At 40.1% G+C, this 15042-nt stretch overlaps 1 protein-coding gene and 1 non-coding gene across 2 annotated transcripts in view; both read left to right on the top strand.

The window, feature by feature from the left end:
- The window catches only part of tmeff2a (transmembrane protein with EGF-like and two follistatin-like domains 2a), a 139400-nt gene extending 133935 nt beyond the window's left edge, over positions 1-5465 (top strand). Inside the window, exons 9-10 of the mRNA XM_042494882.1 lie at positions 1831-1989; positions 4867-5465. Coding sequence (XP_042350816.1) covers positions 1831-1989; positions 4867-4963 — 256 coding nt within the window. The 3' untranslated portion in view covers positions 4964-5465. The remainder of the gene's footprint in view (positions 1-1830; positions 1990-4866) is intronic.
- A 3953-nt stretch (positions 5466-9418) lies between these two features.
- trnas-aga lies at positions 9419-9500 on the top strand. Its single transcript has one exon. It is a non-coding gene; the product is annotated as a tRNA-Ser (tRNA).
- Positions 9501-15042: the final 5542 nt, after the last annotated feature.

The raw sequence follows: 15042 nt of genomic DNA, 5'->3' as shown, positions 1-15042 counted from the left end.
AACACCAGTTACACGTGACAACGCTGCACATCCTCACTAGCTTTTTCAGGTTGTTTGGTAAAGGTCACTGTCCGTATTGAAACACCTGAGCAATATAAAAACAGCCAAATCTCCTCTCCTTCATCCTCTTTTGGTCATCAAACAACAACACTGTCGATCAAAGCCAGCATCTGTTTAGCAGCTGACGTTGCCTGGTTACAATCGTGATTTAAAGGTCCCATATTCTGCTCATTTTCAGGTTCATACTTGGATTTTGGGTTTCTACTAGAACAGGTTTACATGCTTTAAGTTTTAAAAAACACATTTTTTCCTCTCATATTGTCTTCTTGAATATGCCTGTATTCATCCTCTGTTTCCTCCCAAGAGGCATAAACAACTTGTAGAAAACACAGGCCATCCAAACACAGTTCATGCAGGTTCCATGTGTAATCTTCTGTAGCTTCTGTAGCCCCAGTGTCACAGTTATGTTTGTTTCGTAACTAAGCCTTACCACTGATTACTCCCTATGTAGTCAAAATTACCTGGCCCAGCACCAGCCCAAACCCTGCACGACAAAAGAAATAAGCCGAGCACATCTGGCAGAGACTCAACATTTATTTATTTTATTTTTTGTTTGTTTGTTTTTTTGTTTATTTTATTTTATTTATTTATTTTTTAAATTTATTTATTTACTTTCTAATTTATTCAAAAAGAGCACTGAGAGCAAGCTGCGTTGCATATAAGAGCAACAAAAGCACACTAATACTAATAGTCAATATTTAAGTGCACATTAAAAGCAAAAACACACAATAGCCACTGCATACATCCACAAATAGTCCAAATCATCAATACATGGGACAACATCACTTAAAGAAAACACATGCATTCACTGTGCTCTACATCAGTCAAAAAAGATTTCAATTGATTAAGAGGGATTAGCGCGTCCAATTTCTAAGAGCTTCTGCAGGTTGTTCCACTTATGTGGGGCATAATATTTAAAAGCCAATATCCCAATTTCAGTACTAACATAATGATATTCGAGGACCAAATAGTCTTTGGGCCTGGTGCAGCAAGACATTGTTCTATATTTTATTAGACATGTGAGATACCCAAGAAGTGAAGAAAAAGCCCTGAAGTGCTTTGTAAGTAAATATTATGCAGTGCTGTTCTCTTCACGAATGATGGCGCCAGAAGCGGGCTATATAAAGTGGTCTGATTGCGGCTGCCAGAGCTGCCTTCTCTGGGCTTTTGTCAAAAATTACCTGGCTCAACATTGGCCCAAACTTGGCACGCCAGAAGAAATGGGGGGGTCGCAGCCGACCCTGACTCAGCCCCAGAATTGAGTCAAACAAACTGGCCTTATTCCAGCTGCCAGGACCACCTTCACTGAGCAGTTATCAAAAAATGATCTGGCCCGGTCCGGGCTCAAACGAGGGTCGCGTCCGGTTGCCAAACTTTGCTGAGATTCGGCATGAATTAGGCTCCAGAATGGTGCCGAATAAACCGGCCCAAATGTGACTGTGATTCTAGTGTGTATGGACGAAACAGCTCAAGACAAAATGATGATGAATTTAGCCGCTGAGCATGAACAAACTGTCCTCTCTCACTCCGTCCTTTGCCCACTGCAAGCTTTATCAGTCGTACTCATCTAAACAGTCACAGCGAAGAAAAGACACAGCTGCTACACTGTTTCACAAAAAGCTGTTCCACCACAATGTCTTTACCAAACAGGTACAGACAACTCAATTAAAAACACAGAAATAATTAACCTGCCTCTCAGTGCAAAGAAATAACACTCTTTCTTCTCTCTTCTGCCTGTGTGTGTGTGTGTGTGTGTGTATGTGTTGTCAGCTGTCACTCGGGTTTCAGAGGCCCCCAGTGTGACATCAAAGAGTACAATGTGCTCTATGTGGTGCCGGGCTCTGGCAAACTGCACTACGTCCTCATCGCCTCTATCATCGGAGCACTCCAGGTGGTCATCATCTGTGTGGTGGTGCTCTGCATTACCAGGTGAGTCATGCCCTCACTGACACGCGTTGAAACGCAGCGTACTAATGAGCCTGGCAGCCTGATTCTCCATGTTGTCTGTATTTGGGAGTCACGAGGGGGGCCTGCAGAGCTCCTGAGCCTGGAAGAAACAGCTGAAAGGTCACCTTGCTTCCACCACAGAGAGAAAAGTACTGTCACGTTCCCCGCGGACACTAACACACACACACACACACACACACACATCAGAAAGCACGCGGCGTGTGCATACAAGCACAGATACATGGAGATATCTGTGTAGGCAGGCACACACACAGACGTTTGAACAGACGTTTTGTATTCACAGTAAAGAGCCACACACACATATATAGCCCGAGGCTTGTCTGCCTCCGGCTGACCTAAGCAATTTATGACATTTAATAAAAGATTTTAAAAGAGTTTTGGCCGAGACAAAACTGCTCCTCTGAGCAAAGGAGGGGAGGAGGGACAAAATGAGAGGGGGAGCAGTTGTAAAGGGGCAGGGCGAGAGGGGAAGGAGAGAATTATCACAGCGAATGCAGCGACTGTACCATTAATGTTTCCTGCTGCTCAGCGATATTCTTTAATGCAAAATATATATAAAAATGCTCAGCCTTGTAAAAGTCTACAATACACTACGCAGCTCTCATTCCTTCCAGTGGAGGCCGGTGAATAAAAAAATGTGTAAACGAATGAATGAAGCTACACAAACATATATTTTAGTGCCTAGTAACGCGCTCACCTCGGTGTCCTATCTCTGTCGGGCAGACGCAGTTGTAGTTCATGTTTTGTGTTCCCTGAACGTTGCTGGGATTGTTCATGAATTCTACTTATTATAAAGACTCGGTTTTACAAACAGGGCAAACAGGAGGGAGTGGGAAAGGTCATCTCCACCTATGTGTAACATTCTGTCACATGTCAGAAAAGGTCTGCTCGAAAAGGACTCCCTGCAAGATACCGTGCTGTCGCCAGAGAGTTTTTAAGAAAATCAAGTAAATATCCAATAAATTAAGCAAGATAATTACCCTTTGAAACCTGAGAAAATTGGCAGTGAGCAACTTAACAAGAAATGGCCCAATCATTACCAAGAAATTAGTAAAAAAGTTACAAGAAACTTACCAAAAAAATTGCATTTAAAAAAACAAATTAAAAAAAAAAAAAAAAAAGGAAATGACTTGGAGAAAATGAAAAAAAATTAATAATAAGAAAAAAAGTTTCTGTAGCACAATTTTAAATGTATAATCATGATAATAAAAATGATATGTTTTCCCCCAAAAAATGATAACAAGTCAAGCACATTTTTTGTATAATAAAATAATATTTCAGTTGTGGATTAATACATGTTTGGTGAGTATTTACAGCAACAGAACTGTGTTGGATTGAATCAAAATACACAACAGGGTTTTTCTCCTGTGTCTTTTGGCCTTTTCTGTCTGTGTTTTTCCTTGTTTCATGTACTCATCATGGTCAGTCTGTTTCCTGATTTATTTTGTAGTTTTTTCCTCATGTGTTGTGTCAGGAGTTACTTCCTGCCTTTGTCCTTTTCCCGCCTGTTTTCTGTCACATCTGTCTCACATCAGCCTCGTTAGTCCTCCTCTGCTCCTCAGTTTCTCTCAGCCAATCAGCTCCCTGCCTGTTCTTCGGCCTCATCACCTTGTTCTGCTCACCTGAGCTTCTCCTCCCTGTTTCTCAATCTGCTCTTCATCCCCTCGTCAGTCTAGTTTGTATTTAAGTCCTGATTTTCAGTTCAGTCTTTGTTGAATCCATGATTTATTTATTTAATTTTTTTTTCAGATTTGGCACGAATATCCACTTGGACTCAAGAATGAGCTGATTAGAATTGGTAGTTGAAGGTTAAGGTCATTGTGACCTTATGTTTTTGGCTATTACTTAAGAATTCATATGCTAATCATGACAGTATTTCACACAAATATCTGATGAATAATGCATTTTAATATGCAGAGGGTCATTATGATGTCACTGAGGAATCATAATGTTCTGCAAAAATACTTTTCTGGCATCATAAGTCAGAAACAGAAGGAAAGACATCTGGTCAGATACTAAACTGGTGACACTAATCTTGGGTGTCTTCCTTGAAAGTGTGCTGATTTTAAAGTCTTCAGTGCTGCCGGGGGGAGGATGTGTGTGAAGTATGCTTGTTTTCACGGACATGGATGTGAACGTACGTCTTGACGGGTTTGTGGAGGCGCACAGCCGGTTTTTAATGACATACAACATAAGGCTATTAAGGACAAAAATGTACATTTCCAAAAACTTTCATAAAAATATTATATATTACAAAAAACCTTTTTGTGTTAAATCTTTTAATCAACTTCAGTCCTGATTAAAAATACCAAATATTTAAACATTTTGGGGAATTTAACCCTTTTTATTCCAGTTTGATTACATGGCATCACTGTTGATTTTTATCAAAAACAAAAACATAAAAGTTATTTTTTATAATGGATGGTGGGGGGCTGGGGTTTTTTTTTTTAAATCACAGTCTTGGATTAGGGCTGGGACGACGCGACGACGTCATCGATGACGTCGACGCAAGAACTGCACGTCGATGCGTCATCACTCAGAATCAAAAAGTGGCTGCTACTCGATGCCGCGGCCGCCGCCATTTTTTGATTCTGAGTGACGACGCATCGACGTGCAGTTCTTGCGTCGGCGTATTTTTCGTCCCAGCCCTATCTTGGATGTGTCAAAGATTAGCAAAAACATGCATTTTGATGCATTATTAGTTTTTTGTGCAGAGTCAGATTTTAAATTTAGAATCCTTTAAGGCCATTAAGAAATCATTTCAGGAGCTTTGCCTGCTGCAGAGCTAACCCTCCATGTATCTTCTCGTACCCCTCCCTCACCCTCTCCCCTGTACAGGAAGTGCCCCCGGACCAACAGGATCAACCGGCAGAAGCAAAACAATGTCCACTTCAGTACAGAGAACACCATGCGCGCCTCCACTCGGCTGATCTGAGCCCAGACACACCGGACAGAGTCCCCCTCCACTTTACGGAGCGCTGTGGCGTTAGATGTTCCCCCTTGTAGGCCAACCCCGAAAAATTAGGATCTGCTTCCCCTCACTCCTCGCCCCCTCTCTCCCAGTATGAACTCTAAGGATGCCCAGGGAGGATGGTGGCACAGCAAAGACAGAGCTGGCGTACCAGTCAGTGACGAGACTCACATGTCGGGGCCATGTTGACATCAGTCCCCACCACCGCCGCCGACCCCCCCCAAACAGTTGCAGATGTGTCTCCCTGCACCTTGTCTCTTCCGTCCAGGGGTTTTCTGAAAAACTGAACCATAGGGTGTTGGGGGCGGCATCGAGGAATGAGAGTGAGCGTGTGTGTGTGAATGTGTATTAGACGTGTGAGCTTTGGTAGAGGCGGGCTAGCCGGTGTCTGTCGTTTCTAGATGAGGGGTTAAAGCAAAACGGGGTAGTGCAAAGCAGGGTAACGGGCTTTAAATGAGGTGTGTGTTGTTCGGTCTGGGGGGGGGGTGGGGGGGTTTTCGGGGCTACACGTGATGCCTTGCACCTTGTGTTATAGGAGACCTTTGACAGAGGGCACAATGTTATTATAGAGCTCTCTGTTCGGTTGTGACGATGACGTCAGCTTCTGTATCTTTGGGTTCTATTTCCAATAGTTATTACTACATTGTCTTGATGGGGTCATTTTTCTGTAAATGTAAATAAATAATTTATATCACGAAATGTAACATGCTGTGTCACTCTTTGTCTGTGGTGTGGCCAACTTATTTTACATTGATGTGAAGTCTGGTTTATGCATTCTAGTTTACTTTTTTTTATTGTCAAAATCATGTTGTTCTCTAATATATGTATATATAATATATAATATATTAAAAACCATAGATATATGTCAGACAGATGCCACTCCTTAGATTAGATTAGATTAGACCAATTTCAAAAAATGTTGTCTGTAGTAGTCACTTATGCGTTATTCATGTGTTCCACGGAAATGTCATATTTATTTTATTTATGAGTTATGAGCACATGAGCAGCCCTCCAAAGTCGTAGTTACAAGTGGGAAATTAGCACATTTCAATGATACACGAGTTGCTTAGCTGTGACTGTTGCGTGACATTTCAGGGCAGCAGAAATGGCAGAAAGCATGGAAACATTGTCAACAATTGATGGTAAAAAATATATATATGTTGTTATTTTATTCCCAGTAGCTATCATTTACTTTGAGTAGTTGCATATTTTAGTATATGCATCTATTAGCTTTAGCAAGCACGCAGACTTTTAACCATAAAGCATGGCGGGTGAGTATACTAACACTGATAACGTTATTTTGCAACTCCAGTTGCCGATTTGACGTCATAAATGCATAAACATGGCGGGCAAAAGTCAATGTTTGGTCATTGGTAAGAAACTTTTTTATTAGATCAGGTATTAAATATCAGTTTCTGATCACATGTAAAGTGTATGAAGCTTTTAATGTTAACTGCTGTCCATGTAGAATGACCTCGATTAAATATGAAAATATAAAATATATAATATAAGGATACAAGTGGATGTCCAGCAAATTGGCATTCATGCGAAAAAAGGAAGATGTTTTGATACCGGCAACTTCTCAGCCACGCATCATTCCAGGCGACTGAACCATTGGCAGCATTTTGGTGTGGGACCCGACTGTATCAGGGTTGTAGAAACCAAATGGCACCTGCACCAATAGTTTCATAGATTGCTTTTCCTGATAGAAAAAAAAATTAAACTTTTATTGTCAATCATTTGTCTTTGTTAAGGGATTTGGGCCGTCCCTGATGATGTGATCAGAACTCTGCTGATAGTATTATTACCTTTATTCACTGCATAATCCAAAGCTGGCAACCATCCCTCCACATCTGGAGTTATCTAGTTCCCACGCCTTATTAAAGCGCAGCCATGACTTAATAACCTCGTTCACACACATTATTCATTCATGGCCACCGAGTTTTTTATTTCCACAAATGTCTCAAGGCGTGCTCTGTAAAACTGTTCAAGATAAATAGATGCCGACAGCATCCTCGACAGCTTTGTGATGATCTAGTTTCTGAATGACTTTATGTTTGCTTTTCAGTGGTGGAATTTAACCATGTTCACTCACTTCAGTGCAATTTTGTATGATGTGAGTTGTGTTTCTTTATCATTTCCATTTTTAGTCAAATACGTTTCAGAGGGAAATGTTTTGGACCTACTTTTTAATGCATTATATTTTTTAACACCTGTTTCACTAGTTACTATAAAAAATACATTTTCTCAAATGATATACGCATACAGGATGTAATGCATTTATAAATTAAAGTATAAGCAGTTAAAAAATGGCTCTGCCCTCACCAGCTACAACATTAAAATTATATTCACACATTAATGCATCAGTAAAATTAACCTAATAATATGACAGGCCTGTAATGTAACACTTACATGAGTCTTTTTATACATTGAGTAATTTAACTACAGACCCAAGAGGAATAGTTCTCACTGGCGCTTAATTATGTCATTCAAATTTTTCATGACCTTGTCAATCAATGTGTTCCTAATGACTTCATATTTTCAGTTTTAATTAGCCCCACTGATTTTTAAAAGTACATACGTATTTGGGTTCCTGGGGGACCCTGTTCAAAAGCACTTGATTCTACTGCTACACTTTTAATAAATTGAGCTGGATATTGAGTTAATATTTGCCATGGGCCCTAATCTAAAGTTTCACACGCTGTCAGGGTGGGAGGGGACACTCTGTCAGTCATTTTGAAAGAGACAGATTTTTTCACGCGCTCGTTGATGACCCTAAATAAAACTCTTTCTAAGGTAAGATGATGTTCAAAGTCAGAAATACATTACATCATTTCAGAATGTTTTCTGACTATCAAATTTAATTTATCAGTTTGAGGAAAACTCGACCTGCTGCTGTGGACATCAAACACTGACTGGAAAATTGACTTCAAAAAACTTCAACTTTTGCTCCCAAACATGAGCCAAACTGTGGGGTAGCATCTAGCAGCGGAGCGTTGCCACAACACATTGGCTAACATTACCTACAAGTCGCAAAATTGTTTTCAATAAAACATTTGAATCTAATGGTCAAAGAACTTTTTAAACAATGTTCCTTTTAGGTTAAATGCTGACTAAGACCTGACATTTAACTGCAACATTCTGAGGATGTTTTGGTGATCCTGAGAGGTGACAGATCATAGAATATTCTTTTTTGATAAAACGTTCCCGCAATGTTACATGAGAACAAAGTAAGAACATTTTAAAAGCAACATTCAGAATATGTTGGTGAATATTATAGACTTTTTAAAAATGAAAATGCAATGTAATGTGATATGTTAAATAAAATAATAATAATTTAAAAATTATGTTTATAGAGTGTCTTACCCTAACTTTAAGAAGAACTTTCTGGAAACTTAAAGAAAACTCACCACTGAAAATGAAAAATATTGTATTTGTTGCATTGTACAATTCTCAGGTCATTTTTAGAACCAAAAATTGCTTGCTGGGTTTGTATCTACTTATGTATTGGGAAAAAAAAATCCAAATTGTTTAAATTTGAATGACTAGAATTATTCATTTTCTGCTTCTCTCTCCGGGTAAGGCTATAGCAAGGGAGCTGGAGGCGATTCCACGTGACACCCAGCGTGAGGTGGGGGTCATCACAGAGCTGACACACAGAGACAGACCATCATTCACGCTCACTTTCTCACATACGAAAATAAAAACTTTTTGACACAAGGACAATTTAGAGTCTGACACTACTTTCACCTAACCAGAAAATATTTGTACCACGGTGGGAAACTGGAGAAACCCATCCTAAACACACGGAGGACATGGTCTCTATATTAAGAGTCCCAGCTGGCAGGTGAGTTTGATACCGGGGTCCTGAAGACACTGGATGTATTTTATAAAGAGGTCTAATACCGTACCTTTAATAATATTTTCAATGCATGACTTGAATTTTAATGGCGTATGCCTACAACGTTTCTACTTTTGTGACTTTGTATCCGTAAAAAGAAAAAAGGTGTTGTAAGTCCGGTTCTTTATGCTCCTGGTGATGGACGACGTTTAACATAAAAAATAAGTGGAGCCACAAAACTGACGAAGATTTTTTCCATGACCATCTCCCAGTGTACGTTCATATCTTATTATCGCCCTCGCTTGATAAACTTGTTCATTTCTCGCTGTTTTTAACCGACTTTTTAACTTTGAAAACACTGAGATGAAGCTCCAATTATTAATGAAAGTCCACAGCTACAAGTGTCCACGGCCAGCAGATGGTGCTGTCCTCTCTATAACCCAAACAGCAGCTCTGTTGCCGGTAAATGCGAGCGGGGTGACTATTCAGGACTGTGTCCAGCAATAATGGTTAAAAGCGATAATGCTAAATGGAACTGGGCCATTTTTGTTTCCTCTAAATGGTATGTAGCCATATGAGTTGTCGTGGCCGAGTGGTTAAGGCGATGGACTAGAAATCCATTGGGGTCTCCCCGCGCAGGTTCGAATCCTGCCGACAACGAACTTTTCGACTTTTGGAGAAACTTTGCCGGCCAGTGAGCAGATATCAGGAGACCATGTATGAAAAATACCAGCGGTTAAATTGACAAAGTAGGCGCTGTATCAACAACAGCATGTTACATCTCCCCGAAATGCTTAGCTTAACAGACATGTCCATCTGTATATGATGTGTTTGACTGTGGCTGGTGATGTGTGCTTTATACGTTGCCTACAATATATCGGATGTGAGTGATAAACTACAGTAATGTGCCATAATTTAACATTTCATCCTGACAAGTTTAATCTTACCTATTCAGTAATTAAGTATTCAAAATTATAGCCTGGGCTTAATTGTTGTGTAAACAAAGTACATTACATTAAGTACTGTAGTTTTACTTTGAGCTACTTGTGCATTCATCATAGCAAAAAAACGGTAGCCTACTTCATTATTGACACTACACTTTATATTTGTATATATATCCCCAAAGGGGAAATAAATTTGCCACCGGGTTAACATACAACATTAAGACATAGCAAAGGCACAGTACAACATACAACAATAAATATAGCACCAGGCATACAGTCACTTAAGGGGTGCAATAGTCCACCACAACAACAATAGTAACATGCTTAAAGTATTCATACAACTGCCTCTGAAAATGATAAATAAACAAAAACAAAAAAAATAAATTCAAAATACCACTGAGTATGTGCAATTATGTAATGTACAGAATTAGCCATGCCACCTCTGGCAACATGCCGTCTTTCTACAGCAATCAACACAAGCAGCAAATACAAACTATGCCAATAACTAAAATACCATGACAGTGGCAGTAAAAACAACACCGACTGTCAACGGTCAAATACAGTACATCTGCTTGTGTGCCTGTTTCCTGTTTGTTTTGTGTGTGCTCCTCCAGGTGCCACCCTCTCCTCCTCCTCACCTGCAGAGAGTGATTGAGCACATCTATGTTTAATCTGCTGAGTAGGAGCATGCAGCGAATAAAAGGACTGAAGGAGCAGGCAGTTAGAGCCACTTGGTCAGTGTGGCAGTTTAAATGCTGTGTGTTGGGCAGAAGACTGAAGCAACTGGTTGTTGTGCTCTGAAAGTGGTAGTCTTTAGTCCTGTTTTGTTTGTTTGTGACTCAATCATTTAAATGTTAAGTTAATGTAGTGGTGTAACATTTTTTGAGCAGTTGTATTGCCTTGTTTTATGTGAATATATACATTTGTTTATACAACCATTTCCGCTTGCCCTTTCCCTCAGTTTCATTTTGATTGTTACTCCCCTCATCCCGCTGGTTAATAAAGCCACAGCCATTCCCTCACAGAATGAGTTGGTGTATTATCTATGGCCTTAAAGAAAAAGAGCACAAATACCAGCATTCTTCAAGTGCTTTTGAAAACATCAAAGTCACATTGCTGTTAAAACACCACCAGACTAATAAGGAGAAAGATCATAGTTCATGTATGAGTTTTTCTGCAGTGGAATTATGCTCAGGGTCATCTAGGGGTCATTCTGGTAGACTTAAAACTGTTCAAAGCATTTCTAAAACGGACCTGTGGGCATACAGACAAACTGGCATTAGCTGTTTTTGTTAACCATAATCTGCCTCTGCACACAGGACTGCGTTTAAATGTCAGGCTTTTTTTTTTGTTTTTAGCTCCAAGACAGACAGTTTTTGTGCTTTAGTTGGCGGAGGCGATCACACACAGAGACCTAAAAACAGAACTCATAAATTACTTAATACCACTCATGTATGATGAGTTGAGCCTTTCCATTGCTCAACAATGTCACACAGTCTGTGATGTGTGAGATGATCATCTCACCCAATATGTTCGCATGTCACTGAATATTCTTTTAATTTATATTTAATAAAAACAAATCCTTGTAGCCACCAAACAGCAGCATAATGTGTCCTATTTTGCTCTCCATGGATGTCCTATTTGAAACACTGTTTTGTACTGAGATGCCATCGCTCTATGAGATAACCTGTTTAAACACTGATTAAATAGAGGGCCTTACTGTGCGTGTGGCACAGCAGTGTTCATGTCACTGAAGTCAATCCATGCAAAGTGTCAACTACAATGGACTGAAGCCATTTTGAACCATTTAGGTTGTAGTACCAGTTTCCAACCACCAGGTGGTGGACCCCTTTAGAGTTGTCTACAAGTCTACTTGATTAATATATTTGCTTTTTTGTTGTTGTTATTTTGAGACGCAGCATCTAAATTGAAAATGGTGAAGGGAAAAGCAAATATAGAGCATGCATCAACCTCAGGAATCACTGTTCAAAAAACTAAAAAAAAAAAACAGTTTGTCAACTACATAAAATGTTTAAAAAAAAAAAAAAAAGAAGTGGATAAAACTATTTCTGAGACTGAAAATACATCTGTCCACTGCACATCATGCATCAGAAGTACAAAAAGTGATTTAATGGAAAGAAATACAGTTCCAAAAAATTAAATGTTGTTATTCAGTATTCTTGTGTGTAGCCACTGGCTCTCAGTAAATATTTAAAAAACAACATGTTTTTAGGACTTAACTTGCATTCTATAAAGTCCCTTTTTACACAGTTGATGCATCATGTCCCCTGCAGAGGACAGATATGTGGCACCTCAAGATAACATGTTTTAGGGGGGAAAAAATCAGCATGTCTTTTCACTAGTTTTAAAGTAAATTTTTTTTGTTGTTGTTCATTTAATAATTCATGCATAAAAGGGTTTCGGCTCTAACGCAGATATTGTGTTGATGGCAGAGTCAGCAGCCTGAATCGGCACCGTTTGTTTGGCCTGATTCCGGGGCATCATTCATCCTGACTCTCAGCTGAGTTGGGAATGTGGTCCGAGTTTGGGCCGATGCTGGGCCAGGTCATTTTTGATAACGGCCCAGTGATGACAGTGTTGGCAGCCAGGATCAAGTACGTTTTTTTTGGCCCAATTCTAGAGCGTCATTCATCCAAACTGTCAGCTGAGTTTGACAACCAGATGCTACCCATCTTATTTTTTCCAGAATGCTGAATTTGGGCCAATGCTGGGCAAAGTCATTTTTGATAACAGACCAGTGATGGCAGCTGGAATCAGGCCAGTATGTGTCCTAATTTTGGAGCATAAATCATCCCAATCTCACCCTGATTTGGCAACCGGATGCAGAACCATCTTTTTCCTGCAGTGTGCTGAGTTTGGGCCAATGCCGGGCCAAGTCATTTTAGCTACCTGGGGGCTACGATTTATTTTTAACTGTGTGTGAAGGCAGCAGTTAACCTTCACAGTGCACTTCTTAGTTTCACTACTAAATCGAGTATATATTATGTAATACTCTCACACACGTAATGAAAACAAGAGCACTAATTTGTAATCTGAATGTATAATTTGTTTGTCTTTTCTCAGTGACACCTCCGGGACGCCGTACCCTGCAGTTCAACCTCCGTCCACACCTACTTGTACACACATCTGTGTGTCTGCAAAGCACCCAGCAGACCCAGTCAGTGTAATCCTGTCAGTTTCCTGTTCTCTCCTGCTGGTTTCGGCTCAAATCCAGCGGGCCCAAGGCCAGGGAGGGGTAGGAAGGAAACTTCTGTGAACGTCTGAGTATCTGCTCTCATCTGAGGTCAAGGAATGTGGCGAATGCTGTCATCGGCAAACAGAAAGATTGTCCCACAGAGGACTCCACTTTTTCCTAATTAACATAAAAAGTTGAACAAGTGGAATACACAGGTAAAAAACTTCAAACAGTCATACATATTAAGCTGCCCCACCACACCTTGTTTCCAGAAATAAAGGAAGACTTTAGTCACATGCAGACAGCATGTGGTGAGATTTTTTTTATATCTGCCATCTGTGGGAGGACCATTTGCCACTATTACTTGGATTTGTGTGATCAAGATTTAAATTAGAGACCAGTGTAGGCAGTTTGCTCCAGTGACAGCTTTTAACAGGTGGTTGATGGAGGACTGCACCACTAAATCTCAGATGCAACTTGAAATCTTGTCTTTTCAGTATCAATTTATTATGAAACGTCTGCAAACAGTACACTATGACCTTTTGACCATGACCCTGCTGCCTCAAGTCTGAGGGTCTAACTGCAGATCTCACATCTGGGGACTCCAGGTCTACTAATGGGAACACAAGAGGGTCCACAGGCGTGAGGTGGACCACTTTTCCGTGCAAAAGCTTTTTTTTTTTTTTAAAGTTTACCGTTGTTTTGCTTAAAATGACTGGGGAAAAGTGCCTTAACAATATGCTAAAAGCGGAACTAAATCTCATATGTAGGAAAGTCTTACTGGGCACATCTAACTTTATTTTCTGTCTATTATGAAGACATTTGTAACTAATTTTTAGCATTTTAGCAATAGCAAGGTGTGAGGACAATAGAGAAGTATCATAGTTATTGCTGACGTTACATTTTAGTGAACTAATGTGCTGTTAAAGAGTTACTTGTATACTGATACGGTGTTTGTAGCAAAGCTGTACCATTACCTTCTCAAAACTATGCTTTGGGAGAAAATAGGCTGAAATAATTTTTGAATTTTTTGCATGTTATTATTTTTTCGAAGGCTGTATGAGTTTAAGCACATAAATTATCCTGCTGACTGACAACACAAGAACACAACGACACCTAGTTGCTGTTGGGCAATGTAAAAGTGTTTACCAAAGGCACCAAAGGTTAACACCTTTACATTGTTAGGCCTATGGGTGTTGTGAATTTCTAATTTGTGTCATGACTTCATGTATAAGGGTCTGGCCAGACACTGATGTGTTCAGTGATCAATCTCAGATGACCTTAAGTTTATTAGTTTATTAACTTCAGTCTGTTTCCAACACACAACAACCAGCATACACATAAATAATTCCTCATACACACACTCCCAGCCCAACACCCACTGAGCTGAACACTGAACAGATAGGCACTCAGCTTTGGAATCTGACACTTATCTTTGAAATGCATAACTCCTCATCGCGCTCCTCAGCATCTTTAGACAGCATGTTTGAACGTGCAGGCTTGTTTTCCAAAAGCAATGATATGCAGATAAAGCAGCCTACATAGCACTGATTAATACCACGTCCTCTGCTTGATAGAACAATCTGGGAAATCACTCATGGTGTGGAGAGAAGTAGCGCTGACAAATGAAATAACAGCAAAATCAAACCATTTTGCCGAGAGGCACGTGTCTGTCTCTCAGAAATCCACACTTTCTGAGCCGTCAGACCAGGAGAGCCTTCACATTGATTTTACAATCAACAAACTGCACCTCAGCTCGTATGGCAGGGAAGGATTGGCCCATTGGTTTGACAATTGATGGTGTTGGACACATGGAAACATAAACACTCACACAAACAAACAAACAAGCACACACACACACACACACACACACACACACACACACAAGGCTTTTCCTCACATTCTATGTGTGTAAAGCTCAACACCCTGATCCATTAGCTTCAGAACTGATAGCGTCACAGAAATCATGCACCACAGAAAACACATACACACACTCTTAAGGTAGCGTACAAGGCCACCTTTAAGTGAACGTGTGTTGGACACACGCTGGTCTGTGAAAAAG

Source organism: Plectropomus leopardus, chromosome 10, assembly GCF_008729295.1.
Source record: "Plectropomus leopardus isolate mb chromosome 10, YSFRI_Pleo_2.0, whole genome shotgun sequence".
NCBI classification, from domain to species: Eukaryota; Metazoa; Chordata; class Actinopteri; order Perciformes; family Serranidae; genus Plectropomus; species Plectropomus leopardus.
The sequence above is the reverse complement of the archived record's forward strand: the minus strand, read 5'-3'. Positions and strand labels throughout refer to the sequence as shown.